Source organism: Echiichthys vipera, assembly GCF_963691815.1.
Source record: "Echiichthys vipera genome assembly, chromosome: 2".
Taxonomy (NCBI): Eukaryota; Metazoa; Chordata; class Actinopteri; order Perciformes; family Trachinidae; genus Echiichthys; species Echiichthys vipera.
Genome location: NC_139827.1, coordinates 36,809,814 through 36,836,442, shown reverse-complemented (window position 1 = coordinate 36,836,442; position 26,629 = coordinate 36,809,814). Strand labels below are relative to the sequence as shown.

At 34.1% G+C, this 26,629-nt stretch overlaps 1 protein-coding gene across 1 annotated transcript in view; it reads right to left on the bottom strand.

Moving 5' to 3' along the window:
* Positions 1–954: 954 nt before the first annotated feature.
* The window catches only part of tmem132a (transmembrane protein 132A), a gene marked incomplete at both ends in the record, with an annotated part of 163,723 nt that continues 138,048 nt past the window's right edge, over positions 955–26,629 (bottom strand). Inside the window, one exon of the mRNA XM_083935957.1 lies at positions 955–1,905. Coding sequence (XP_083792083.1) covers positions 955–1,905 — 951 coding nt within the window. The remainder of the gene's footprint in view (positions 1,906–26,629) is intronic.

The following is a 26,629-nucleotide window of genomic DNA, read 5'->3' as shown; positions in this document are numbered from 1 at the left end:
TACCGTCAGCTCTTGTCAAAGAAAAATACAAACAAAGCACATTCATGTTACACTTCTAATCAGGTGCCCCTATCAGAAATAAGAAATCACATCTCTCAGTAACCCTCTGCTCAACAAGATTAGTGGACAAGACGTGAATCAGATTCGACTATGAAAATCTTTAGTCGGGAACACCCCTAGATTTTATTTATAAGCGTGTTTCAAAGACACTTTACAAAGACAAAACAAATGCAATAAAACCACAGATAAAACCTACACACAATATACAGTAAAATGGAACAATGCAATTAAATACAGTATGCTATCTTGTACAGATGAGTTTTGAGTCTGGGGACTGGAGTCTGCGAATTTGAAAAGATCCAACCACTATGGTGCACAGTATGGCCTATAAGTGCCTACAAAGTCTGCAAAACACATTAAAATTAACAGTTTGGAACTATAGTTGACATAAAATGAAAACTTGCACATACAAGAGAGTCCAGTCACAGCTTTTCAGACAGTTGGAGGGTGAAAGCTGCAAGGCCTTGTCTCGGGTTACTATCAGCAGCAGAGGCAGATATAATGGCAGTGACACGCTAGGAACGTACAGTACAGGAAACCTGTAGGAATGCATACCATACAATCCAATTGCAAAGAGACATTTTTTCTTTTTTTTTCTAGAAAACCTAATCTGCCTCAAAAGCAAAGGTGTGTAAACAATTGCTTTCTACTAGCTGAGAATGATGCAAGACAAGGCAGGGCCGGCCAACTGGGCTAACTCAATAAATAATCATGTCACTGTTCTGGCCAATGCTTAGGATTGATCAGAAGTGAATTTAGTGATGAAATAACATATGAAAATTGTAAAAACAAAAGAACACAAAGTTTATTACTTGCTAAAAAGCTGAATCAAAATAACTATGAAAACATAACAGAGACACCCAGAGCTTACACTGGCGAAGTTCATTCATTCATTCAGCAAATGATCTCTACTTCTTTAACATCCTCTTTATTGTTCACCTCATGCTTTATCTTGTCTTTAACTTCTGTCTTTTTCTTCTCATCCTCTTCCCTGTACTCAGCCTTTTTATTTTTCCTCTCCCTTTCCTCTTCTTCCTTTGCATCTCTCTCTAACTCTCCATTCCTCTCCTCCATCGTTGTCCTTCTGCCTCGCAGGGTGCAGGGCAGACAGTTTGCCAGGAATAGGACAGCAAAGAGACCGATCAGAGAGAGGACAGTGCCCACACCCACATCCAGCTCTCGAGCTCCCTGCCCATAGACTTCCTCCTCCTTCAACTCTATCTCTTTCTCCTGGCTTGGAGAAAAATACACAGCACCCTCCTCCTGGCTTGGCATCAGCACAGCTCTTTCCAGATTGTTCTGACTAACCATCCCTCCATTCCCCACCTCTTTCCAGTTTATACCAGTTCTTTTTCCACTGATTTTGTCATAGTAGTCACTGCTTACACTCTCACTTTCTTCCTGGTCAATGTTCGGTGCATAGATGTAACTGTCTGACTCTACCAGCATGTCAGAAATATCAGACTCAAACTTCTCGCCCTTCTCATTTTTATTCCCTACTGGCTCCAGGAAGCCCAAGTATAGGTTGACTCTTATCCAACCAGATCCTCTCGCCAGCCTCCTGGTCCCACCTCCAACTCCTCCTTCTCCTCCTCCTACAGTGTCTGTCCAATCCCTGTTGCCTATGATTGGCTGATATGGGCAGGTTGAAACCAGAAGTTCTGCATGCAGTAAAGGACCGCCTCCATCGCCCTGGGCAAGGATGTGTTGGCTGAGACCAGGCGTCACCAGAACCACGGTCTCAGCCAATGAGGAGAGACGCAGAAAGAAAGGGAGGTCGCTGTAAGAAGAGAGAAGGGAGGCGGTGTCATCACTGAACTGGAGCCAGACACTAATGGAAGCCTCCTGGAAAAACAAAACAGGGGATGAAAGGAATGATTATTAAATCTCATTGTTATTGTCTTCTTTAATGTTTCACATTGTTACTTTAAATAAATACATTCATTAATAACAGCCAGTTGTTTTCAGCCAACTGCATATTCTTAAATACTGGCCTAAATTTACCTCAACTTCAAAGAGTAGGCCATTAATGATAATTTCCCTTGTTTTTATGAGCATGTTTGATCATACTTAGAAGTCTCTATGTTGTCAGATCTGTTATGGTTTTATTTGTATTTTTTATACAAACCAAACACTTCCTTAAGGTGATAAGGTAAGAAAGTCATGTTGTCGTTATCCCCGCCTCAAGGACTGGGTATGGTTTTCACATGTAAATGACCATGCTGTGATCCATACAAATGAGGAGTGTGTGTGTCTCCACCGAAAAAGCTACACAAGTAAGAAAATGTATATATAGTCTAATCAGATAGATAGGTACAGTAGACTAAACTCTTAAAAGCCTTCACTTCCTTCAGGAATTTCAGTTTATATTTTGAAAAGGCATTATCATAAAAAATATTCTATGTTCAATAAATGTATTTGCATTTTTGATCTTATTCATTTTAACGTGCAATAATAAGCCCTCTCACTCAGTTTCACTCATATGATCTCTCAAAACTCTTGCTCGCTGCACTGCAGACCGCTGCATGAACGCTCTCAATCTCTCTTCTGTACACGCTCAACTTTGCCTTTATGTTCGCTCAGCTTGGCACAGCTTTACAAATGTGCCACAATATCAACCAATCAGAGATCATGAAAAGCTCAATTCAGATTGGCTGTTTTGCCTCCAATCAGCTCGCTAGTAAAAGTATGACAGCGTACATCCCAGAAGCATTCAGAAACATCAACAGACCTCAGTGGAGCACATGAGTTGTTCGACTAAAGCTGGATTAGTATTTTTTATAATTTACAATCGTGACCTTGGGTTATAGTCATCTATACTTGGTTAGAATAAGAAATAAAAGATACAGAAACTCCATTCACTGAACGGGACGGTGTACTATTTCTTTACTCCTCTCAAGTCAGACAAACTCACATCGCCAAAACTTCCACTCTATCCCCTTCAAAATAAAAGCACTCAAGAGGAAACTGGGATACATTATTTATACAGTGTATATTAGTGCTGTTGGGTCACGTTGTTTGGATTAACATTATGCCTCCATGTATCTTGAGACATCAGCTGTTGTGGGATGTTAGTTAACTCCCCCCTCTCTTTTGGAGCAGTCCTGGCCTACATAACTGGAAGATGATGTTTAGGTTAGGTTCTTTATTGTCCCCAAGGGGATAATTGTTTTCACACAAGTCAGTAATCTTTTCCATGGCAGCATCCATTAAAAAAAGGCGCAACACACGGACATCATATACAGATAACACATTCTCTCCCCACAACAAATAAACCCTCTTCACACATATCCCCAGAACAACAGAACAAAACTTCTTTTAAAATTAGCTTTCCTCCAGTCTAACACCTTGTACCTGCGGCCAGATGGGAGGAGAGTGAAGTGTGGGTTCAGGGGGTCATCCGGGATGCTGACTATCACATGTGCCAGGCACATGATAGCTAGGTCATTTGTTTCTGTGAGGCTGGGGGTGGGGAGATTGATTATCTTAGCTGCTGTGTGTGAGATTTTGGAGGAATTTGTCCCTGCTGGTGACAGTGAGCAGGAAGACGAAGCAGGGGGAACAGTACGTGAGGATAGGTTGGTAGATGCTTTTGTATTCAAGATTCAAGAAGCTTTATTTATCCCGAGGGAAATTATTGTGCAACAGTTTCAATACAAAGGTGGGAAAGGATAAGAGTGACAATAAGCTAACCTAATCAAATCAAAATAAAGCTAACATCAAATAAATCAACAATAACTAAGTGTGACAGAGTGCAACAGACATTGTGGTTAGGCGTTGGTATATATAATATACAGCAATACGCACTGTGCAGTTTAGCAGCATATTGAAATAAAATAAGCACAAACTAAATAAGTGATAAAGAGCGATAAGTGAAAACAGTGTTAAAAATGTAGCAGCATTTCCTACAGAACTAAGTTACAGTAAACCACAGTGAAGTGTAGCAGCATTTCCTACAGAACTAAGTTACAGTAGTACTGGAGAAGTCCATAAACAAGATTCTCACTGTGGTTCCCGGTCTGTCCAGGTGGGCGCAGGCACGGTGGAGCAGGAAGATGATAGCGTCCTCCACACCTAGTCTCGGCTGGTAGGCAAACTGTAGAGGGTCCAGTGATGAGCTGACCAGGGGCCGAAGAAGTGAACGGACCAGCCTCTCCAGGGACTTCATCAGGTGCGACGTCAGCGCCACCGGTCTGTAGTCTTCAGAGGTGCTGGGATGCACCTTCTTTGGTACTGGTACCAGGCAGGATGTCTTCCACAGCACAGGGACCTTCTCAAGACTCAGGCTGAGGTTGAAGATGTACTGCAGGACTCCACACAGCTGGGTTGCACATGCTTTGAGGACCCTCGGGCTGACACCGTCGGGACCTGCTGCCTTGCCTGGGCAGAGTCTACACAGCTCCTTCCTCACCTGCTCTGCAGTGAAGCTGTGTCTGGTTTGTGCGTTGGTGGGGGTGGAGAGAGGTGATGGCGGGGGGGCAGGTAGGGCAAAATGAGGAAGGAATTGAGGGGGAGGGGAGGGTGTCAGCAGGGCTGGAGGTTTGGAGGTGGAAGGTTGTGGAGGAGCCGTGGGGGGATGGTCCAGAGCCCTTTCATCAAATTTGTTGAAGAACAGATTCAGCTCATTGGCACGTTCAGTACCACCTCCTACTGTCTGGCTACCAGATGGTTTGTAGCCCGTGATGCTCCTCATACCACTCCGCACATCCTTTAAATTGTTCTGCTGGAGTTTGTGCTCCAGCTTTCACCTGTAGGTGTCTTTGCCCTGTTGGATCCTCTCCTTAAGCTCCCTCTGGACCTGCCTCATCTGCTCTCTGTCCCCATCTCTGAAGGCCCTCTTCTTCTCATTCAGCAGGACCTTGATGTCTCTTGTGACCCACGGTTTGTTGTTGGGGAAACAGCGTACAGTCACTGTAGGAACAACGCTGTCCACACAGAAATTGATGTACCCTGTTATGCAGTCCGTGAGATCATCAAGGTCATCTCCATGTGAATCACAGAGCAAATCCCAGTCTGTAAGTTCAAAGCAGCCCTGTAAAGCTTCATCAGTCTCCTGTGACCATCTCCTCACAGTCCTGGTGGTCACAGGAAGCCGCTGGACTTATACATGGGCTGCAGGTGGATGAGGTTGTGGTCCGATCTTCCAAGAGGAGGAAGGGCAGTGGAGCTGTAAGCCTCCTTAACATTAGCATACAGCAGGTCCAGTGTCTTGTTTTCCCTGGTGGGACAGTCCACAAACTGCTTGAAAGTGGGCAGTGTTGCAGCCAGAGTGATGTGGTTGAAGTCCCCAGATATTGCAATGAATGCGTCTGGGTGCCGTGTCTGAAGGCCCGCGACGATGGTGTGGATGACGTCACTCGCGCTCGCCACGTTTGCAGTCGGAGGAATGTAAACAACCAGGACGATCACGTGTGAAAACTCACGGCAAGCAGCTCAATGTCCGGGCTGCACACGCTCCTTTACAGTAACGTGTCCAGGATGACACCACTTGTTGTTAATAAGAATGTAAGAATGAAAGTCCCCCACCTTTTCTCTTGCCAGTCTCACGGTGACTCCTGTCCGCCCGAACAGTCTGAAAGCCGTCCACAGTTACAGTTAGTAAGAGGTGGGAGTTGGCTAACGTTAGTAAAGTAAATTCAAAAATTCAGAATCAACTAAAATGGAAGGAGTTAGCTAACGTTTGTAAAGTAAAGTCAAATGTTAGGATAAACTAAATTACTAAAGAGGGGGATAGATAATGCAAGTAAAGAAAAGTCAAAAATTCAGAATAAACTAAATGATTAAAGAGGAGGGAGTTAGCTAACGTTAGTGAAGTGAAGTCAAAAGTTACAATAAACTAAATGACTTAAGAGGAGGGAGTTAGCTAACGTTAGTAAAGTAAAGTCAAACATTCAGATTAAACTAAATGATTTAAGAGGAGGAAGCTGGCTAACGTTAGTAAAGTAAAGTCAAACATTCAGATTAAACTAAATGAGTAAAAAGGAGGGAGTAAGCTGACGTTAGTAAAGTCAAGTCAAAAGTTAAGATTAAACTAAATGACTAATAAGGAGGGAGTAAGCTAATGTAAGTAATGTCAGATAATTCAGATTAAATTAAATTACTACAGATGAGAGAGTTAGCTAACATTAGTAAAGTAAAGTCAAAAGTAAAGATTAAACTAAATCACTAAAGAGGAGAGAGTTGGCTAACTTTAGTAAAGAAAAGTTAAGATTTAACTCAATGACAAAAGAGGAGGGAGTTAGCTAACGTTAGTAAAGAAAAGTTGAGATTAAATTAAATGACTAAAGAGGAGGGAGTTACCTAAAGTTAGTAAAGAAAAGTTAAGATTAAAGTATGACTAAAGAGAAGGGAGTTAGCTGACGCTAGTAAAGAAAAGTCAAAAGTTAAGATTAAACTATGACTAAAGAGGAGAGAGTTAGCTGACATTAGTAAAGCCAAAAAATTCAGATTAAACTAAATGACTAAAGAAGAGGGAATTAGGTAACGTTAGTAAAGTCAAAAGTTAAGATGAACTAAATGACTAAAGAGGAGGTAATGTTAGTAAAGAAAAGTTAAGATTTAACTAAATTACTAAATAGGAGGGAGTTAGTTAATGTTAGTAAAGTCGTGAATTTAGATTAAACTAAATGACTAAAGAGGCGGGATTTAGCTAATGTTAGTAATGTAAAGTCAAAAATTCGGATTACACTAAATTCCTAAAGAGGAGGTAGTTAGCTAACGTTAGTAAAGTAAAACTTTCAGATTAAATTAAATGCCTAAAGAGGGGGAGTAAACTAATGTTATTTAAGTAAAGTCAAAAGATAAAGATTAAACTACCTGCCTAAAGAGGGGGAGTAAGCTAATGTTATTTAAGTGAAGTCAAAAGTTCAGATGAAACTAAATGACTTAAGAGGAGGTAGTTAGCGAATGATAGAAAAGTAAAGTCAAAAGTTTAGATTTAACTAAATTACTAAAGAGGAGGGAGTAAGCTAACGTTAGTGAAGTAAAGTCAAAAATTCAGAGTGAACTAAATGACTACAGATGAGGGAGTTAGCTAACGTTAGTGAAGAAAAGACAAGATTAAACTATGACTAAAGAGGAGGGAGTTAGCTGACGTTAGTAAAGAAAAGTCAAAAGTTAAGATTAAACTATTAATAAAAAGGAGGGAGTTAGCTAACGTTAGTAATGTAAAGTCAAATATTCAGATTACACTAAATGACTTAAGAGGGAGTTAGCTAACATTAGTAAAGTAAAACTTTCATATTAAGCTAAATGACTAAAGAGGAGGGAGTTAGCTAACGTTAGTTAAGTCAAAAGATTAAGATTAAACTAAATGACTAAAGAGGAGGGAGTTAGCTAACGTTAGTAAAGTCAAAAGATAAAGATTAAACTACCTGCCTAAAGAGGGGGAGTAAGCTAATGTTATTTAAGTGAAGTCAAAAGTTCAGATTGAACTAAATGACTAAAGAGGAGGTAGTTAGCGAATGTTAGAGAAGTAAAGTCAAAAGTTCAGATCAAACTAAATGATTAAAGAAGAGGGAGTAAGCTAACGTTAGTGAAGTAAAGTCAAATTCAGATTAAACTAAATGACTACAGATGAGGGAGTTAGCTAACGTTAGTAAAGAAAAGTCAAAAGTTAAGATTAAACTATGACTAAAGAGGAGGGAGTTAGCTAACGTTAGTAAAGTCAAATGATTATGATTAAACTACATGCCTAAAGAGGGGGAGTAAGCTAATGTTAATTAAGTAAAGTCAAAAGTTCAGATTAAATTAAATGACTAAAGAGGAGGTAGTTAGCGAATGTTAGAGAAGTAAAGTCAAAAGTTCAGATAAAATTAATGATTAAAGAGGAGGGAGTAAGCTAACTTTAGTGAAGTAAAGTCAAAAATTCAGAGTGAACTAAATGACTACAGATGAGGGAGTTAGCTAACGTTAGTAAAGAAAAGTCAAGAATAAAATATGACTAAAGAGGAGGGAGTTAGCTGACGTTGGTAAAGAAAAGTCAAAAGTTAAGATTAAACTATTACTAAAAAGGAGGGAGTAAGCTAACGTTAGTAATGTAAAGTCAAAAATTCAGATTACACTAAATGACTTAAGAGGAGGGAGTTAGCAAACGTAAGTAAAGTAAAACTTTCAGATTAAACTAAATGACTAAAGAGGAGGGAGTTAGCTAACTTTAGTAAATTCAAAAGATTAAGATTAAACTAAATGACTAAAGAGGAGGGGGTTAGCGAATGTTAGAGAAGTAAAGTCAAAAGTTCAGATCAAACTAAATGATTAAAGACGAGGGAGTAAGCTAACGTTAGTGAAGTAAAGTCAAAAATTCAGATTAAACTAAATGACTACAGATGAGGGAGTTAGCTAACGTAAGTAAAGAAAAGTTAGGATTAAACCATGACTAAAGAGGAGGGAGTTAGCTGACGTTAGTAAAGAAAAGTCAAAAGTTAAGATTAAACTATGACTAGAGAGGAGGGAGTTAGCTAACGTTAGTAAAGCCAAAAAATTCAGATTAAACAAAGTGACTAAAGAGGAAGGAATTAGCTAACATTAGTAAAGTAAAGTCAAAAGTTAAGATAAACTAAATGACTAAAGAAGAGGGATTTAGCTAACTCTAGTAAAGAAAAGTTAAGATTAAACTAAATGACTAAAGAAGAGGGATTTAGCTAATGTTAGTAAAGAAAAGTTAAGATTAGACTAAATGACTTAAGAGGAGGGAGTTAGCTAATTTTAGTAAAGTCAAAAGATTAAGATTAAACTAAATGCCTAAAGAGGGGGAGTAAACTAATGTTATTAAAGTAAAGTCAAAAGATTAAGATCAAACTAAATGCCTAAAGAGGGGGAGTAAACTAATGTTATTTAAGTAAAGTCAAAAGATAAAGATTAAACTACCTGCCTAAAGAGGGGGAGTAAGCTAATGTTATTTAAGTGAAGTCAAAAGTTCAGATGAAACTAAATGACTTAAGAGGAGGTAGTTAGCGAATGATAGAAAAGTAAAGTCAAAAGTTTAGATTTAACTAAATAACTAAAGAGGAGGGAGTAAGCTAACGTTAGTGAAGTAAAGTCAAAAATTCAGAGTGAACTAAATGACTACAGATGAGGGAGTTAGCTAACGTTAGTGAAGAAAAGACAAGATTAAACTATGACTAAAGAGGAGGGAGTTAGCTGACGTTAGTAAAGAAAAGTCAAAAGTTAAGATTAAACTATTAATAAAAAGGAGGGAGTTAGCTAACGTTAGTAATGTAAAGTCAAATATTCAGATTACACTAAATGACTTAAGAGGGAGCTAGCTAACATTAGTAAAGTAAAACTTTCATATTAAGCTAAATGACTAAAGAGGAGGGAGTTAGCTAACGTTAGTTAAGTCAAAAGATTAAGATTAAACTAAATGACTAAAGAGGAGGGAGTTAGCTAACGTTAGTAAAGTCAAAAGATAAAGATTAAACTACCTGCCTAAAGAGGGGGAGTAAGCTAATGTTATTTAAGTGAAGTCAAAAGTTCAGATTGAACTAAATGACTAAAGAGGAGGTAGTTAGCGAATGTTAGAGAAGTAAAGTCAAAAGTTCAGATCAAACTAAATGATTAAAGAAGAGGGAGTAAGCTAACGTTAGTGAAGTAAAGTCAAATTCAGATTAAACTAAATGACTACAGATGAGGGAGTTAGCTAACGTTAGTAAAGAAAAGTCAAAAGTTAAGATTAAACTATGACTAAAGAGGAGGGAGTTAGCTAACGTTAGTAAAGTCAAATGATTATGATTAAACTACATGCCTAAAGAGGGGGAGTAAGCTAATGTTAATTAAGTAAAGTCAAAAGTTCAGATTAAATTAAATGACTAAAGAGGAGGTAGTTAGCGAATGTTAGAGAAGTAAAGTCAAAAGTTCAGATAAAATTAATGATTAAAGAGGAGGGAGTAAGCTAACTTTAGTGAAGTAAAGTCAAAAATTCAGAGTGAACTAAATGACTACAGATGAGGGAGTTAGCTAACGTTAGTAAAGAAAAGTCAAGAATAAAATATGACTAAAGAGGAGGGAGTTAGCTGACGTTGGTAAAGAAAAGTCAAAAGTTAAGATTAAACTATTACTAAAAAGGAGGGAGTAAGCTAACGTTAGTAATGTAAAGTCAAAAATTCAGATTACACTAAATGACTTAAGAGGAGGGAGTTAGCAAACGTAAGTAAAGTAAAACTTTCAGATTAAACTAAATGACTAAAGAGGAGGGAGTTAGCTAACTTTAGTAAATTCAAAAGATTAAGATTAGACTAAATGACTAAAGAGGAGGGGGTTAGCGAATGTTAGAGAAGTAAAGTCAAAAGTTCAGATCAAACTAAATGATTAAAGAAGAGGGAGTAAGCTAACGTTAGTGAAGTAAAGTCAAAAATTCAGATTAAACTAAATGACTACAGATGAGGGAGTTAGCTAACGTAAGTAAAGAAAAGTTAGGATTAAACCATGACTAAAGAGGAGGGAGTTAGCTGACGTTAGTAAAGAAAAGTCAAAAGTTAAGATTAAACTATGACTAAAGAGGAGGGAGTTAGCTAACGTTAGTAAAGCCGAAAAATTCAGATTAAACAAAGTGACTAAAGAGGAAGGAATTAGCTAACATTAGTAAAGTAAAATCAAAAGTTAAGATAAACTAAATGACTAAAGAAGAGGGATTTAGCTAACTCTAGTAAAGAAAAGTTAAGATTAAACTAAATGACTAAAGAAGAGGGATTTAGCTAATGTTAGTAAAGAAAAGTTAAGATTAGACTAAATGACTTAAGAGGAGGGAGTTAGCTAATTTTAGTAAAGTCAAAAGATTAAGATCAAACTACATGCCTAAAGAGGAGGGAGTTAGCCAACGTCAGTAAAGTCAAGTCAAAAAAACAGATTAAACTAAATGACTAAAGGGGAGGGAGTTAGCTAACGTTAGTAAAGAAAAGTCAAATGTTAAGATTAAACTATGACTAAAGAGGAGGGAGTTAGCTAACTTTAGTAAAGTAAAGTCAAAAGTTAAGACAAACTAAATTACTAAAGAGGAGGGAGTTATCTAACGTTAGTAAAGAAAAGTTATGATTAAACTAAGTGACTTAAGAGGAGGGAGTTAGCTAACGTTAGTCAAGAAAAGTCAAACGTTAAAATTAAACTATGACTAAAGAGGAGAGAGTAAGCTAACTTTAGAAAAGTAAAGTCAAAAAATAAAATAAACTAAGTTACTCAAGAGGAGGGAGTTAGCTAATTTTAATAAAGTCGTGAATTCAGATTAAACTAAATGACTAAAGTGGAGGGAGTAAGCTAATGTTACTTAAGTAAAGTCAAAAGTTCAGATTAAACTAAATGACTAAAGAGGAGGTAGTTAGTGAATGTTAGAGAAGTAAAGACAAAAGTTAAGATTAAACTAAATGACTATAGAAGAGGGAGTTAGCTAACGTTAGTAAAGAAAAGTTAAGATTAAACTAAGTGACTTAAGAGGAGGGAGTAAGCTAACGTTAGTCAAGAAGAGTCAAACGTTAAGATTAAACTATGAATAAAGAGGAGGTAGTTAGCGAATGTTAGAGAAGTAAAGTCAGAAGTTTAGATCAAACTGAATGATTAAAGAAGAGGGAGTAAGCTAACGTTAGTGAAGTAAAGTCAAAAATTCAGATTAAACTACATGACTACAGATGAGGGAGTTAGCTAACGTAAGTAAAGAAAAGTTAGGATTAAACCATGACTAAAGAGGAGGGAGTTAGCTGACGTTAGTAAAGAAAAGTCAAAAGTTAGGTTTAAACTATGACTAAAGAGGAGGGAGTTAGCAAACGTAAGTAAAGTAAAACTTTCAGATTAAACTAAATGACTAAAGAGGAGGGAGTTAGCTAACTTTAGTAAATTCAAAAGATTAAGATTAGACTAAATGACTAAAGAGGAGGGGGTTAGCGAATGTTAGAGAAGTAAAGTCAAAAGTTCAGATCAAACTAAATGATTAAAGAAGAGGGAGTAAGCTAACGTTAGTGAAGTAAAGTCAAAAATTCAGATTAAACTAAATGACTACAGATGAGGGAGTTAGCTAACGTAAGTAAAGAAAAGTTAGGATTAAACCATGACTAAAGAGGAGGGAGTTAGCTGACGTTAGTAAAGAAAAGTCAAAAGTTAAGATTAAACTATGACTAAAGAGGAGGGAGTTAGCTAACGTTAGTAAAGCCGAAAAATTCAGATTAAACAAAGTGACTAAAGAGGAAGGAATTAGCTAACATTAGTAAAGTAAAATCAAAAGTTAAGATAAACTAAATGACTAAAGAAGAGGGATTTAGCTAACTCTAGTAAAGAAAAGTTAAGATTAAACTAAATGACTAAAGAAGAGGGATTTAGCTAATGTTAGTAAAGAAAAGTTAAGATTAGACTAAATGACTTAAGAGGAGGGAGTTAGCTAATTTTAGTAAAGTCAAAAGATTAAGATTAAACTAAATGCCTAAAGAGGGGGAGTAAACTAATGTTATTTAAGTAAAGTCAAAAGATTAAGATCAAACTACATGCCTAAAGAGGAGGGAGTTAGCCAACGTCAGTAAAGTCAAGTCAAAAAAACAGATTAAACTAAATGACTAAAGGGGAGGGAGTTAGCTAACGTTAGTAAAGAAAAGTCAAATGTTAAGATTAAACTATGACTAAAGAGGAGGGAGTTAGCTAACTTTAATAAAGTAAAGTCAAAAGTTAAGACAAACTAAATTACTAAAGAGGAGGGAGTTATCTAACGTTAGTAAAGAAAAGTTATGATTAAACTAAGTGACTTAAGAGGAGGGAGTTAGCTAACGTTAGTCAAGAAAAGTCAAACGTTAAAATTAAACTATGACTAAAGAGGAGAGAGTAAGCTAACTTTAGAAAAGTAAAGTCAAAAAATAAAATAAACTAAGTTACTCAAGAGGAGGGAGTTAGCTAATTTTAATAAAGTCGTGAATTCAGATTAAACTAAATGACTAAAGTGGAGGGAGTAAGCTAATGTTACTTAAGTAAAGTCAAAAGTTCAGATTAAACTAAATGACTAAAGAGGAGGTAGTTAGTGAATGTTAGAGAAGTAAAGACAAAAGTTAAGATTAAACTAAATGACTATAGAAGAGGGAGTTAGCTAACGTTAGTAAAGAAAAGTTAAGATTAAACTAAGTGACTTAAGAGGAGGGAGTAAGCTAACGTTAGTCAAGAAGAGTCAAACGTTAAGATTAAACTATGACTAAAGAGGAGGTAGTTAGCGAATGTTAGAGAAGTAAAGTCAGAAGTTTAGATCAAACTGAATGATTAAAGAAGAGGGAGTAAGCTAACGTTAGTGAAGTAAAGTCAAAAATTCAGATTAAACTACATGACTACAGATGAGGGAGTTAGCTAACGTAAGTAAAGAAAAGTTAGGATTAAACCATGACTAAAGAGGAGGGAGTTAGCTGACGTTAGTAAAGAAAAGTCAAAAGTTAGGTTTAAACTATGACTAAAGAGGAGGGAGTTAGCAAACGTTAGTAAAGCCAAAAAATTCAGATTTAACTAAATGACTAAAGAGGAGGGAGTTAGCTAACTTTAGTAAATTCAAAAGATTAAGATTAGACTAAATGACTAAAGAGGAGGGGGTTAGCGAATGTTAGAGAAGTAAAGTCAAAAGTTCAGATCAAACTAAATGATTAAAGAAGAGGGAGTAAGCTAACGTTAGTGAAGTAAAGTCAAAAATTCAGATTAAACTAAATGACTACAGATGAGGGAGTTAGCTAACGTAAGTAAAGAAAAGTTAGGATTAAACCATGACTAAAGAGGAGGGAGTTAGCTGACGTTAGTAAAGAAAAGTCAAAAGTTAAGATTAAACTATGACTAAAGAGGAGGGAGTTAGCTAACGTTAGTAAAGCCGAAAAATTCAGATTAAACAAAGTGACTAAAGAGGAAGGAATTAGCTAACATTAGTAAAGTAAAATCAAAAGTTAAGATAAACTAAATGACTAAAGAAGAGGGATTTAGCTAACTCTAGTAAAGAAAAGTTAAGATTAAACTAAATGACTAAAGAAGAGGGATTTAGCTAATGTTAGTAAAGAAAAGTTAAGATTAGACTAAATGACTTAAGAGGAGGGAGTTAGCTAATTTTAGTAAAGTCAAAAGATTAAGATTAAACTAAATGCCTAAAGAGGGGGAGTAAACTAATGTTATTTAAGTAAAGTCAAAAGATTAAGATCAAACTACATGCCTAAAGAGGAGGGAGTTAGCCAACGTCAGTAAAGTCAAGTCAAAAAAACAGATTAAACTAAATGACTAAAGGGGAGGGAGTTAGCTAACGTTAGTAAAGAAAAGTCAAATGTTAAGATTAAACTATGACTAAAGAGGAGGGAGTTAGCTAACTTTAGTAAAGTAAAGTCAAAAGTTAAGACAAACTAAATTACTAAAGAGGAGGGAGTTATCTAACGTTAGTAAAGAAAAGTTATGATTAAACTAAGTGACTTAAGAGGAGGGAGTTAGCTAACGTTAGTCAAGAAAAGTCAAACGTTAAAATTAAACTATGACTAAAGAGGAGAGAGTAAGCTAACTTTAGAAAAGTAAAGTCAAAAAATAAAATAAACTAAGTTACTCAAGAGGAGGGAGTTAGCTAATTTTAATAAAGTCGTGAATTCAGATTAAACTAAATGACTAAAGTGGAGGGAGTAAGCTAATGTTACTTAAGTAAAGTCAAAAGTTCAGATTAAACTAAATGACTAAAGAGGAGGTAGTTAGTGAATGTTAGAGAAGTAAAGACAAAAGTTAAGATTAAACTAAATGACTATAGAAGAGGGAGTTAGCTAACGTTAGTAAAGAAAAGTTAAGATTAAACTAAGTGACTTAAGAGGAGGGAGTAAGCTAACGTTAGTCAAGAAGAGTCAAACGTTAAGATTAAACTATGACTAAAGAGGAGGTAGTTAGCGAATGTTAGAGAAGTAAAGTCAGAAGTTTAGATCAAACTGAATGATTAAAGAAGAGGGAGTAAGCTAACGTTAGTGAAGTAAAGTCAAAAATTCAGATTAAACTACATGACTACAGATGAGGGAGTTAGCTAACGTAAGTAAAGAAAAGTTAGGATTAAACCATGACTAAAGAGGAGGGAGTTAGCTGACGTTAGTAAAGAAAAGTCAAAAGTTAGGTTTAAACTATGACTAAAGAGGAGGGAGTTAGCTAACGTTAGTAAAGCCAAAAAATTCAGATTTAACTAAATGACTAAAGAGGAGGGAATTAGCTAACATTAGTTAAGTAAATTCAAAAGTTAACATAAACTAAATGACTAAAGAGGAGGGAGTTGGCTAACGTTAGTAAAGAAAAGTCAAGAATAAAATCTGACTAAAGAGGAGGGAGTTAGCTGACGTAAGTAAAGAAAAGTCAAAAGTTAAGATTAAACTATTACTAAAAAGGAGGGAGTAAGCTAACGTTAGTAATGTAAAGTCAAAATTTCAGATTAAACTAAATGACTAAAGAGGAGGTACTTAGCGAATGTTAGAAAAGTAAAGTCAAAAGTTTAGATTTAATTAAATGACTAAAGAGGAGGGAGTAAGCTAACGTTAGTGAAGTAAAGTCAAAAAATTTCGATTGAACTAGATGACTACAGATGATTAGCTACACTAGTAGAGAAAAGTTTAGATTAAACTAAATGACTAAAGAAGAGGGAGTTAGCTAATGTTAGTAAAGAAAAGTTAAGATTTAACTAAATGACTTAAGAGGATGAAGTTAGCTAACGTTAGTAAAGAAAACTCAAAAGTTAAGATTAAACTATGACTAAAGAGGAGGGAGTTAGCTTACTTTAGTAAAGGAAAGTCAAAAGTTAAGAAACTAAATCACTTAAGAGGAGGGAGTTAGCTAATGTTAGTAAATTCGTAAATTCAGATTCAACCAAATGACTAAAGAGGGATTTAACTAACATTAGTAATGTAAAGTAAAAAATTCAGATTAAACTAAATTACTTAAGAGGAGGGAGTTAGCTAACGTTAGTAAAGCTGAAAATTCAGATTAAACTAAATGACTAAAGAAGACTGAGTTAGCTAACGTTAGTAAAGTCAAATTATTAAGATTAAACTACATGCCTAAAGAGGGGGGGGGGGGGTAAGCTATTGTTATTTAAGTAAAGTCAAGATCAGCTGAATGACTAAAGAGTAGGTAGTTAGTGAATGTTAGAAAAGTAATGTCAAAAATTCAGATTGAACTAAATGACTACAGATGAGGGAGTTAGCTAACGTTAGTGAAGCCGAAAATTCAGATTAAACTAAATGACTAAAGAAGAGGGAGTAAGCTAACGTTAGTAAATTCAAAAGATTAAGATTAAACTACATGCCTAAAGAGGAGGGAGTAAGCCAACGATAGTAAAGTCAAGTTAAAAAAACAGATTAAACTAAATGACTAAAGGGGAGGGAGTTAGTAAAGAAAAGTCAAATGTTAAAATTAAACTATGACTAAAGAGGACGGAGTTAGCTTACTTTAGTAGAGTAAAGTCAAAAGTTAAGACAAACTAAATTACTAAAGAGGAGGGAGTTAGCTTATATTAGTAAAGTCGTAAATTCAGATTAAACTAAATGACTAAAGAGGAGGGATTTAGCTAACATTAGTAATGTAAAGTAAAAAATTCAGATTAAACTAAATTACTAAAGAGGAGGGAGTTAGCTTATATTAGTAAAGTCGTAAATTCAGATTAAACTAAATGACTAAAGAGGAGGGATTTAGCTAACATTAGTAATGTAAAGTAAAAAATTCAGATTAAACTAAATTACTTAAGAGGGGGGAGTTAGCTAACAATAGTAAAGAAAAATCAAACGTTAAGTTTAAACTATCATTAAAGAGGAGGGAGTTAGCTAACTTCAGTAAAGTAAAGTCAAAAGTTAAGATAAACTCAATTACTAAAGAGGACGGAGTTAGCTAATGTTAGTAAAGTCGTAAATTCAGATTGAACTAAATGACTACCGATGAGGGAGTTAGCTAACGTCAGTAAAGAAAAGTCAAACGTTAAGATTAAACTATGACTAAAGGGGAGGGAGTTAGCCAAAGTTAGTTAAGTCAAAAGTTCAGATCAAACTTTATGACTAAAGAGGAGGGAGTTAGCCAACTTTAGTAAAGTCAAGTCAAAAAAACAGATTAAACTAAATGACTAAAGGGGAGGGAGTTAGCTAACGTTAGTAAAGAAATGTCAAACGTTAAGATTAAACTATGACTAAAGAGGAGGGAGTTACTTAACTTTAGAAAAGTAAAGTCAAAAGTTAAGATAAACTTTATTACTAAATAGAAGGGAGTTAGTTTATGTTAGTAAAGTCGTAAATTCAGATTAAACTAAATGACTAAAGAGGAGGGATTTAGCTAACATTAGTAATGTAAAGTCAAAAATCGAGATTACACTAAATTACTTAAGAGGAGGGAGTTAGCTAACGTTAGTAAAGTCAAAAGATTAAGATTAAACTAAATGATTAAAGAGGAGGGAGTTAGCTAACGTTGGTAAAGTCAAAAGATTAAGATTAAACTACATGCCTAAAGAGGAGGTAGTTAGCGAATGTTAGAAAAGTAAGTTCAAAAATTCAGATTGAACTAAATGACTACAGATGAGGGAGTTAGCTAACGTTAGTAAAGTAAAAAAATTAAGATTAAACTAAATGACTAAAGAGGGGGAGTAAGGTAATGTTATTTATGTAAAGTCAAAAGTTCTGATTAAACTAAATGACTAAAGAGGAGGTACTTAGCGAATGTTAGAAAAGTAAAGTCAAAAGTTTAGATTTAACTAAATGACTTAAGAGGAGGGAGTAAGCTAGCGTTAGTGAAGTAAAGTCAAAAAATTTCGATTGAACTAAATGACTACAGATGAGGGAGTTAGCTACACTAGTAAAGAAAAGATTAGATTAAACTAAATGACTAAAGAAGAGGAAGTTAGCTAATGTTAGTAAAGAAAAGTTAAGATTTAACTAAATGACTTAAGAGGAGGAAGTTAGCTAACGTTAGTAAAGAAAAGTCAAAAGTTAAGATTAAACTATGACTAAAGAGAAGGGAGTTAGCTTACCGTAGTAAAGTAAAGTCAAAAGTTAAGAAACTAAATTACTAAGGAGGAGGGAGTTAGCTAATGTTAGTAAAGTCGTAAATTCAGATTAAACTAAATGACTAAAGAGAAGGGATTTAGCTAACATTAGTAATGTAAAGTCAAAAATTGAGATTACACTAAATTAATTAAGAGGAGGGAGTAAGCTAACGTTAGTAAAGTCAAAAGATTAAGATTAAACTAAATGACTAAAGAGGAGGGAGTTAGCTAACGTTAGTAAAGTCAAAAGATTAAGATTAAACTACATGCCTAAAGAGGAGGTAGTTAGCGAATGTTAGAAAAGTAAGGTCAAAAATTCAGATTGAACTAAATGACTCCAGATAAGGGATTTAGCTAACGTTAGTAAAGTAAAAAAATTAAGATTAAACTAAATGACTAAAGAGGAGGGAGTTAGTTTACGTAAGTAAAGTCAAAAGATTAAGATTAAACTACATGTCTAAAGAGGGGGAGTAAGATAATATTATTTATGTAAAGTCAAAAGTTCAGATTAAACTAAATGACTAAAGAGGAGGTACTTAGCGAATGTTAGAAAAGTAAAGTCAAAAGTTTAGATTTAACTAAATGACGTAAGAGGAGGGAGTTAGCTAACGTTAGTAAAGTCAAAAGTTAAGATAAACTCAATTACTAAAGAGGAGGGAATTAGCTAACGTTAGTAAAGTCAAAAGATTAAGATTAAACTACATGCCTAAAGAGGAGGTAGTTAGCGAATGTAAGTAAAGTAAAGTCAAAAATTCAGATTGAACTAAATGACTGCAAATGAGGGAGTTAGCTAACTTTAGTAAAGCAGAAAATTCAGATTAAACTAAATGACTAAAGAATAGGGAGTTAGCTAACGTTAGTAAAGTCAAAAAGTTAAGATTAAACTACATGCCTAAAGAGGGGGAATAAGCTAATGTTATTTAAGTAAATTAAAAAGTTCAGATTAAACTAAATGACTAAAGAGGAGGGAGTTAGCTAACGTTAGTAAAGCCGAAAATTCAGGTTAAAATAAATTACTTAAGAGGAGGGAGTTAGCTAAGGTTAGTAAAGTCAAAAAATTAAGATTAAACTAAATGACTAAAGAGGAGGGAGTTAGCTAACGTTAGTAAAGTCAAAAGATTAAGATTAAACTACATGCCTAAAGAGGGGGAGTAAGGTAATGCTATTTATGTAAAGCCAAAAAATTCAGATTAAACTAAATGACTAAAGAAGAGGGAGTTAGCTAACGTTAGTAGAGTCAAAAGATTAAGATTAAACTATGACTAAAGAGGAGGGAGTTAGCTTATGTTAGTAAAGTCGTAAATTCAGATTAAACTAAATGACTAAAGAGGAGGGATTTAGCTAACGTTAGTAATGTAAAGTAAAAAATTCAGATTGAACTTAATGACTACAGATGAGGGAGTTAGCTAACGTTAGTAAAGAAAAGTCAAAAGTTAAGATTAAACTATGACTAAAGAGGAGGGAGTTAGCTAACGTTAGTAAAGTCAAATGATTATGATTAAACTACATGCCTAAAGAGGGGGAGTAAGCTAATGTTAATTAAGTAAAGTCAAAAGTTCAGATTAAATTAAATGACTAAAGAGGAGGTAGTTAGCGAATGTTAGAGAAGTAAAGTCAAAAGTTCAGATAAAATTAATGATTAAAGAGGAGGGAGTAAGCTAACTTTAGTGAAGTAAAGTCAAAAATTCAGAGTGAACTAAATGACTACAGATGAGGGAGTTAGCTAACGTTAGTAAAGAAAAGTCAAGAATAAAATATGACTAAAGAGGAGGGAGTTAGCTGACGTTGGTAAAGAAAAGTCAAAAGTTAAGATTAAACTATTACTAAAAAGGAGGGAGTAAGCTAACGTTAGTAATGTAAAGTCAAAAATTCAGATTACACTAAATGACTTAAGAGGAGGGAGTTAGCAAACGTAAGTAAAGTAAAACTTTCAGATTAAACTAAATGACTAAAGAGGAGGGAGTTAGCTAACTTTAGTAAATTCAAAAGATTAAGATTAGACTAAATGACTAAAGAGGAGGGGGTTAGCGAATGTTAGAGAAGTAAAGTCAAAAGTTCAGATCAAACTAAATGATTAAAGAAGAGGGAGTAAGCTAACGTTAGTGAAGTAAAGTCAAAAATTCAGATTAAACTAAATGACTACAGATGAGGGAGTTAGCTAACGTAAGTAAAGAAAAGTTAGGATTAAACCATGACTAAAGAGGAGGGAGTTAGCTGACGTTAGTAAAGAAAAGTCAAAAGTTAAGATTAAACTATGACTAAAGAGGAGGGAGTTAGCTAACGTTAGTAAAGCCGAAAAATTCAGATTAAACAAAGTGACTAAAGAGGAAGGAATTAGCTAACATTAGTAAAGTAAAATCAAAAGTTAAGATAAACTAAATGACTAAAGAAGAGGGATTTAGCTAACTCTAGTAAAGAAAAGTTAAGATTAAACTAAATGACTAAAGAAGAGGGATTTAGCTAATGTTAGTAAAGAAAAGTTAAGATTAGACTAAATGACTTAAGAGGAGGGAGTTAGCTAATTTTAGTAAAGTCAAAAGATTAAGATCAAACTACATGCCTAAAGAGGAGGGAGTTAGCCAACGTCAGTAAAGTCAAGTCAAAAAAACAGATTAAACTAAATGACTAAAGGGGAGGGAGTTAGCTAACGTTAGTAAAGAAAAGTCAAATGTTAAGATTAAACTATGACTAAAGAGGAGGGAGTTAGCTAACTTTAGTAAAGTAAAGTCAAAAGTTAAGACAAACTAAATTACTAAAGAGGAGGGAGTTATCTAACGTTAGTAAAGAAAAGTTATGATTAAACTAAGTGACTTAAGAGGAGGGAGTTAGCTAACGTTAGTCAAGAAAAGTCAAACGTTAAAATTAAACTATGACTAAAGAGGAGAGAGTAAGCTAACTTTAGAAAAGTAAAGTCAAAAAATAAAATAAACTAAGTTACTCAAGAGGAGGGAGTTAGCTAATTTTAATAAAGTCGTGAATTCAGATTAAACTAAATGACTAAAGTGGAGGGAGTAAGCTAATGTTACTTAAGTAAAGTCAAAAGTTCAGATTAAACTAAATGACTAAAGAGGAGGTAGTTAGTGAATGTTAGAGAAGTAAAGACAAAAGTTAAGATTAAACTAAATGACTATAGAAGAGGGAGTTAGCTAACGTTAGTAAAGAAAAGTTAAGATTAAACTAAGTGACTTAAGAGGAGGGAGTAAGCTAACGTTAGTCAAGAAGAGTCAAACGTTAAGATTAAACTATGAATAAAGAGGAGGTAGTTAGCGAATGTTAGAGAAGTAAAGTCAGAAGTTTAGATCAAACTGAATGATTAAAGAAGAGGGAGTAAGCTAACGTTAGTGAAGTAAAGTCAAAAATTCAGATTAAACTACATGACTACAGATGAGGGAGTTAGCTAACGTAAGTAAAGAAAAGTTAGGATTAAACCATGACTAAAGAGGAGGGAGTTAGCTGACGTTAGTAAAGAAAAGTCAAAAGTTAGGTTTAAACTATGACTAAAGAGGAGGGAGTTAGCAAACGTAAGTAAAGTAAAACTTTCAGATTAAACTAAATGACTAAAGAGGAGGGAGTTAGCTAACTTTAGTAAATTCAAAAGATTAAGATTAGACTAAATGACTAAAGAGGAGGGGGTTAGCGAATGTTAGAGAAGTAAAGTCAAAAGTTCAGATCAAACTAAATGATTAAAGAAGAGGGAGTAAGCTAACGTTAGTGAAGTAAAGTCAAAAATTCAGATTAAACTAAATGACTACAGATGAGGGAGTTAGCTAACGTAAGTAAAGAAAAGTTAGGATTAAACCATGACTAAAGAGGAGGGAGTTAGCTGACGTTAGTAAAGAAAAGTCAAAAGTTAAGATTAAACTATGACTAAAGAGGAGGGAGTTAGCTAACGTTAGTAAAGCCGAAAAATTCAGATTAAACAAAGTGACTAAAGAGGAAGGAATTAGCTAACATTAGTAAAGTAAAATCAAAAGTTAAGATAAACTAAATGACTAAAGAAGAGGGATTTAGCTAACTCTAGTAAAGAAAAGTTAAGATTAAACTAAATGACTAAAGAAGAGGGATTTAGCTAATGTTAGTAAAGAAAAGTTAAGATTAGACTAAATGACTTAAGAGGAGGGAGTTAGCTAATTTTAGTAAAGTCAAAAGATTAAGATTAAACTAAATGCCTAAAGAGGGGGAGTAAACTAATGTTATTTAAGTAAAGTCAAAAGATTAAGATCAAACTACATGCCTAAAGAGGAGGGAGTTAGCCAACGTCAGTAAAGTCAAGTCAAAAAAACAGATTAAACTAAATGACTAAAGGGGAGGGAGTTAGCTAACGTTAGTAAAGAAAAGTCAAATGTTAAGATTAAACTATGACTAAAGAGGAGGGAGTTAGCTAACTTTAATAAAGTAAAGTCAAAAGTTAAGACAAACTAAATTACTAAAGAGGAGGGAGTTATCTAACGTTAGTAAAGAAAAGTTATGATTAAACTAAGTGACTTAAGAGGAGGGAGTTAGCTAACGTTAGTCAAGAAAAGTCAAACGTTAAAATTAAACTATGACTAAAGAGGAGAGAGTAAGCTAACTTTAGAAAAGTAAAGTCAAAAAATAAAATAAACTAAGTTACTCAAGAGGAGGGAGTTAGCTAATTTTAATAAAGTCGTGAATTCAGATTAAACTAAATGACTAAAGTGGAGGGAGTAAGCTAATGTTACTTAAGTAAAGTCAAAAGTTCAGATTAAACTAAATGACTAAAGAGGAGGTAGTTAGTGAATGTTAGAGAAGTAAAGACAAAAGTTAAGATTAAACTAAATGACTATAGAAGAGGGAGTTAGCTAACGTTAGTAAAGAAAAGTTAAGATTAAACTAAGTGACTTAAGAGGAGGGAGTAAGCTAACGTTAGTCAAGAAGAGTCAAACGTTAAGATTAAACTATGACTAAAGAGGAGGTAGTTAGCGAATGTTAGAGAAGTAAAGTCAGAAGTTTAGATCAAACTGAATGATTAAAGAAGAGGGAGTAAGCTAACGTTAGTGAAGTAAAGTCAAAAATTCAGATTAAACTACATGACTACAGATGAGGGAGTTAGCTAACGTAAGTAAAGAAAAGTTAGGATTAAACCATGACTAAAGAGGAGGGAGTTAGCTGACGTTAGTAAAGAAAAGTCAAAAGTTAGGTTTAAACTATGACTAAAGAGGAGGGAGTTAGCAAACGTTAGTAAAGCCAAAAAATTCAGATTTAACTAAATGACTAAAGAGGAGGGAGTTAGCTAACTTTAGTAAATTCAAAAGATTAAGATTAGACTAAATGACTAAAGAGGAGGGGGTTAGCGAATGTTAGAGAAGTAAAGTCAAAAGTTCAGATCAAACTAAATGATTAAAGAAGAGGGAGTAAGCTAACGTTAGTGAAGTAAAGTCAAAAATTCAGATTAAACTAAATGACTACAGATGAGGGAGTTAGCTAACGTAAGTAAAGAAAAGTTAGGATTAAACCATGACTAAAGAGGAGGGAGTTAGCTGACGTTAGTAAAGAAAAGTCAAAAGTTAAGATTAAACTATGACTAAAGAGGAGGGAGTTAGCTAACGTTAGTAAAGCCGAAAAATTCAGATTAAACAAAGTGACTAAAGAGGAAGGAATTAGCTAACATTAGTAAAGTAAAATCAAAAGTTAAGATAAACTAAATGACTAAAGAAGAGGGATTTAGCTAACTCTAGTAAAGAAAAGTTAAGATTAAACTAAATGACTAAAGAAGAGGGATTTAGCTAATGTTAGTAAAGAAAAGTTAAGATTAGACTAAATGACTTAAGAGGAGGGAGTTAGCTAATTTTAGTAAAGTCAAAAGATTAAGATTAAACTAAATGCCTAAAGAGGGGGAGTAAACTAATGTTATTTAAGTAAAGTCAAAAGATTAAGATCAAACTACATGCCTAAAGAGGAGGGAGTTAGCACGTCAGTAAAGTCAAGTCAAAAAAACAGATTAAACTAAATGACTAAAGGGGAGGGAGTTAGCTAACGTTAGTAAAGAAAAGTCAAATGTTAAGATTAAACTATGACTAAAGAGGAGGGAGTTAGCTAACTTTAGTAAAGTAAAGTCAAAAGTTAAGACAAACTAAATTACTAAAGAGGAGGGAGTTATCTAACGTTAGTAAAGAAAGTTATGATTAAACTAAGTGACTTAAGAGGAGGGAGTTAGCTAACGTTAGTCAAGAAAAGTCAAACGTTAAAATTAAACTATGACTAAAGAGGAGAGAGTAAGCTAACTTTAGAAAAGTAAAGTCAAAAAATAAAATAAACTAAGTTACTCAAGAGGAGGGAGTTAGCTAATTTAATAAAGTCGTGAATTCAGATTAAACTAAATGACTAAAGTGGAGGGAGTAAGCTAATGTTACTTAAGTAAAGTCAAAAGTTCAGATTAACTAAATGACTAAAGAGGAGGTAGTTAGTGAATGTTAGAGAAGTAAAGACAAAAGTTAAGATTAAACTAAATGACTATAGAAGAGGGAGTTAGCTAACGTTAGTAAAGAAAAGTTAAGATTAAACTAAGTGACTTAAGAGGAGGAGTAAGCTAACGTTAGTCAAGAAGAGTCAAACGTTAAGATTAAACTATGACTAAAGAGGAGGTAGTTAGCGAATGTTAGAGAAGTAAAGTCAGAAGTTTAGATCAAACTGAATGATTAAAGAAGAGGGAGTAAGCTAACGTTAGTGAAGTAAAGTCAAAAATTCAGATTAAACTACATGACTACAGATGAGGGAGTTAGCTAACGTAAGTAAAGAAAAGTTAGGATTAAACCATGACTAAAGAGGAGGGAGTTAGCTGACGTTAGTAAAGAAAAGTCAAAAGTTTAGGTTTAAACTATGACTAAAGAGGAGGGAGTTAGCTAACGTTAGTAAAGCCAAAAAATTCAGATTTAACTAAATGACTAAAGAGGAGGGAATTAGCTAACATTAGTTAAGTAAATTCAAAAGTTAACATAAACTAAATGACTAAAGAGGAGGGAGTTGGCTAACGTTAGTAAAGAAAAGTCAAGAATAAAATCTGACTAAAGAGGAGGGAGTTAGCTGACGTAAGTAAAGAAAAGTCAAAAGTTAAGATTAAACTATTACTAAAAAGGAGGGAGTAAGCTAACGTTAGTAATGTAAAGTCAAAATTTCAGATTAAACTAAATGACTAAAGAGGAGGTACTTAGCGAATGTTAGAAAAGTAAAGTCAAAAGTTTAGATTTAATTAAATGACTAAAGAGGAGGGAGTAAGCTAACGTTAGTGAAGTAAAGTCAAAAAATTTCGATTGAACTAGATGACTACAGATGATTAGCTACACTAGTAGAGAAAAGTTTAGATTAAACTAAATGACTAAAGAAGAGGGAGTTAGCTAATGTTAGTAAAGAAAAGTTAAGATTTAACTAAATGACTTAAGAGGATGAAGTTAGCTAACGTTAGTAAAGAAAACTCAAAAGTTAAGATTAAACTATGACTAAAGAGGAGGGAGTTAGCTTACTTTAGTAAAGGAAAGTCAAAAGTTAAGAAACTAAATCACTTAAGAGGAGGGAGTTAGCTAATGTTAGTAAATTCGTAAATTCAGATTCAACCAAATGACTAAAGAGGGATTTAACTAACATTAGTAATGTAAAGTAAAAAATTCAGATTAAACTAAATTACTTAAGAGGAGGGAGTTAGCTAACGTTAGTAAAGCTGAAAATTCAGATTAAACTAAATGACTAAAGAAGACTGAGTTAGCTAACGTTAGTAAAGTCAAATTATTAAGATTAAACTACATGCCTAAAGAGGGGGGGGGGGGGTAAGCTATTGTTATTTAAGTAAAGTCAAGATCAGCTGAATGACTAAAGAGTAGGTAGTTAGTGAATGTTAGAAAAGTAATGTCAAAAATTCAGATTGAACTAAATGACTACAGATGAGGGAGTTAGCTAACGTTAGTGAAGCCGAAAATTCAGATTAAACTAAATGACTAAAGAAGAGGGAGTAAGCTAACGTTAGTAAATTCAAAAGATTAAGATTAAACTACATGCCTAAAGAGGAGGGAGTAAGCCAACGATAGTAAAGTCAAGTTAAAAAAACAGATTAAACTAAATGACTAAAGGGGAGGGAGTTAGTAAAGAAAAGTCAAATGTTAAAATTAAACTATGACTAAAGAGGACGGAGTTAGCTTACTTTAGTAGAGTAAAGTCAAAAGTTAAGACAAACTAAATTACTAAAGAGGAGGGAGTTAGCTTATATTAGTAAAGTCGTAAATTCAGATTAAACTAAATGACTAAAGAGGAGGGATTTAGCTAACATTAGTAATGTAAAGTAAAAAATTCAGATTAAACTAAATTACTAAAGAGGAGGGAGTTAGCTTATATTAGTAAAGTCGTAAATTCAGATTAAACTAAATGACTAAAGAGGAGGGATTTAGCTAACATTAGTAATGTAAAGTAAAAAATTCAGATTAAACTAAATTACTTAAGAGGGGGGAGTTAGCTAACAATAGTAAAGAAAAATCAAACGTTAAGTTTAAACTATCATTAAAGAGGAGGGAGTTAGCTAACTTCAGTAAAGTAAAGTCAAAAGTTAAGATAAACTCAATTACTAAAGAGGACGGAGTTAGCTAATGTTAGTAAAGTCGT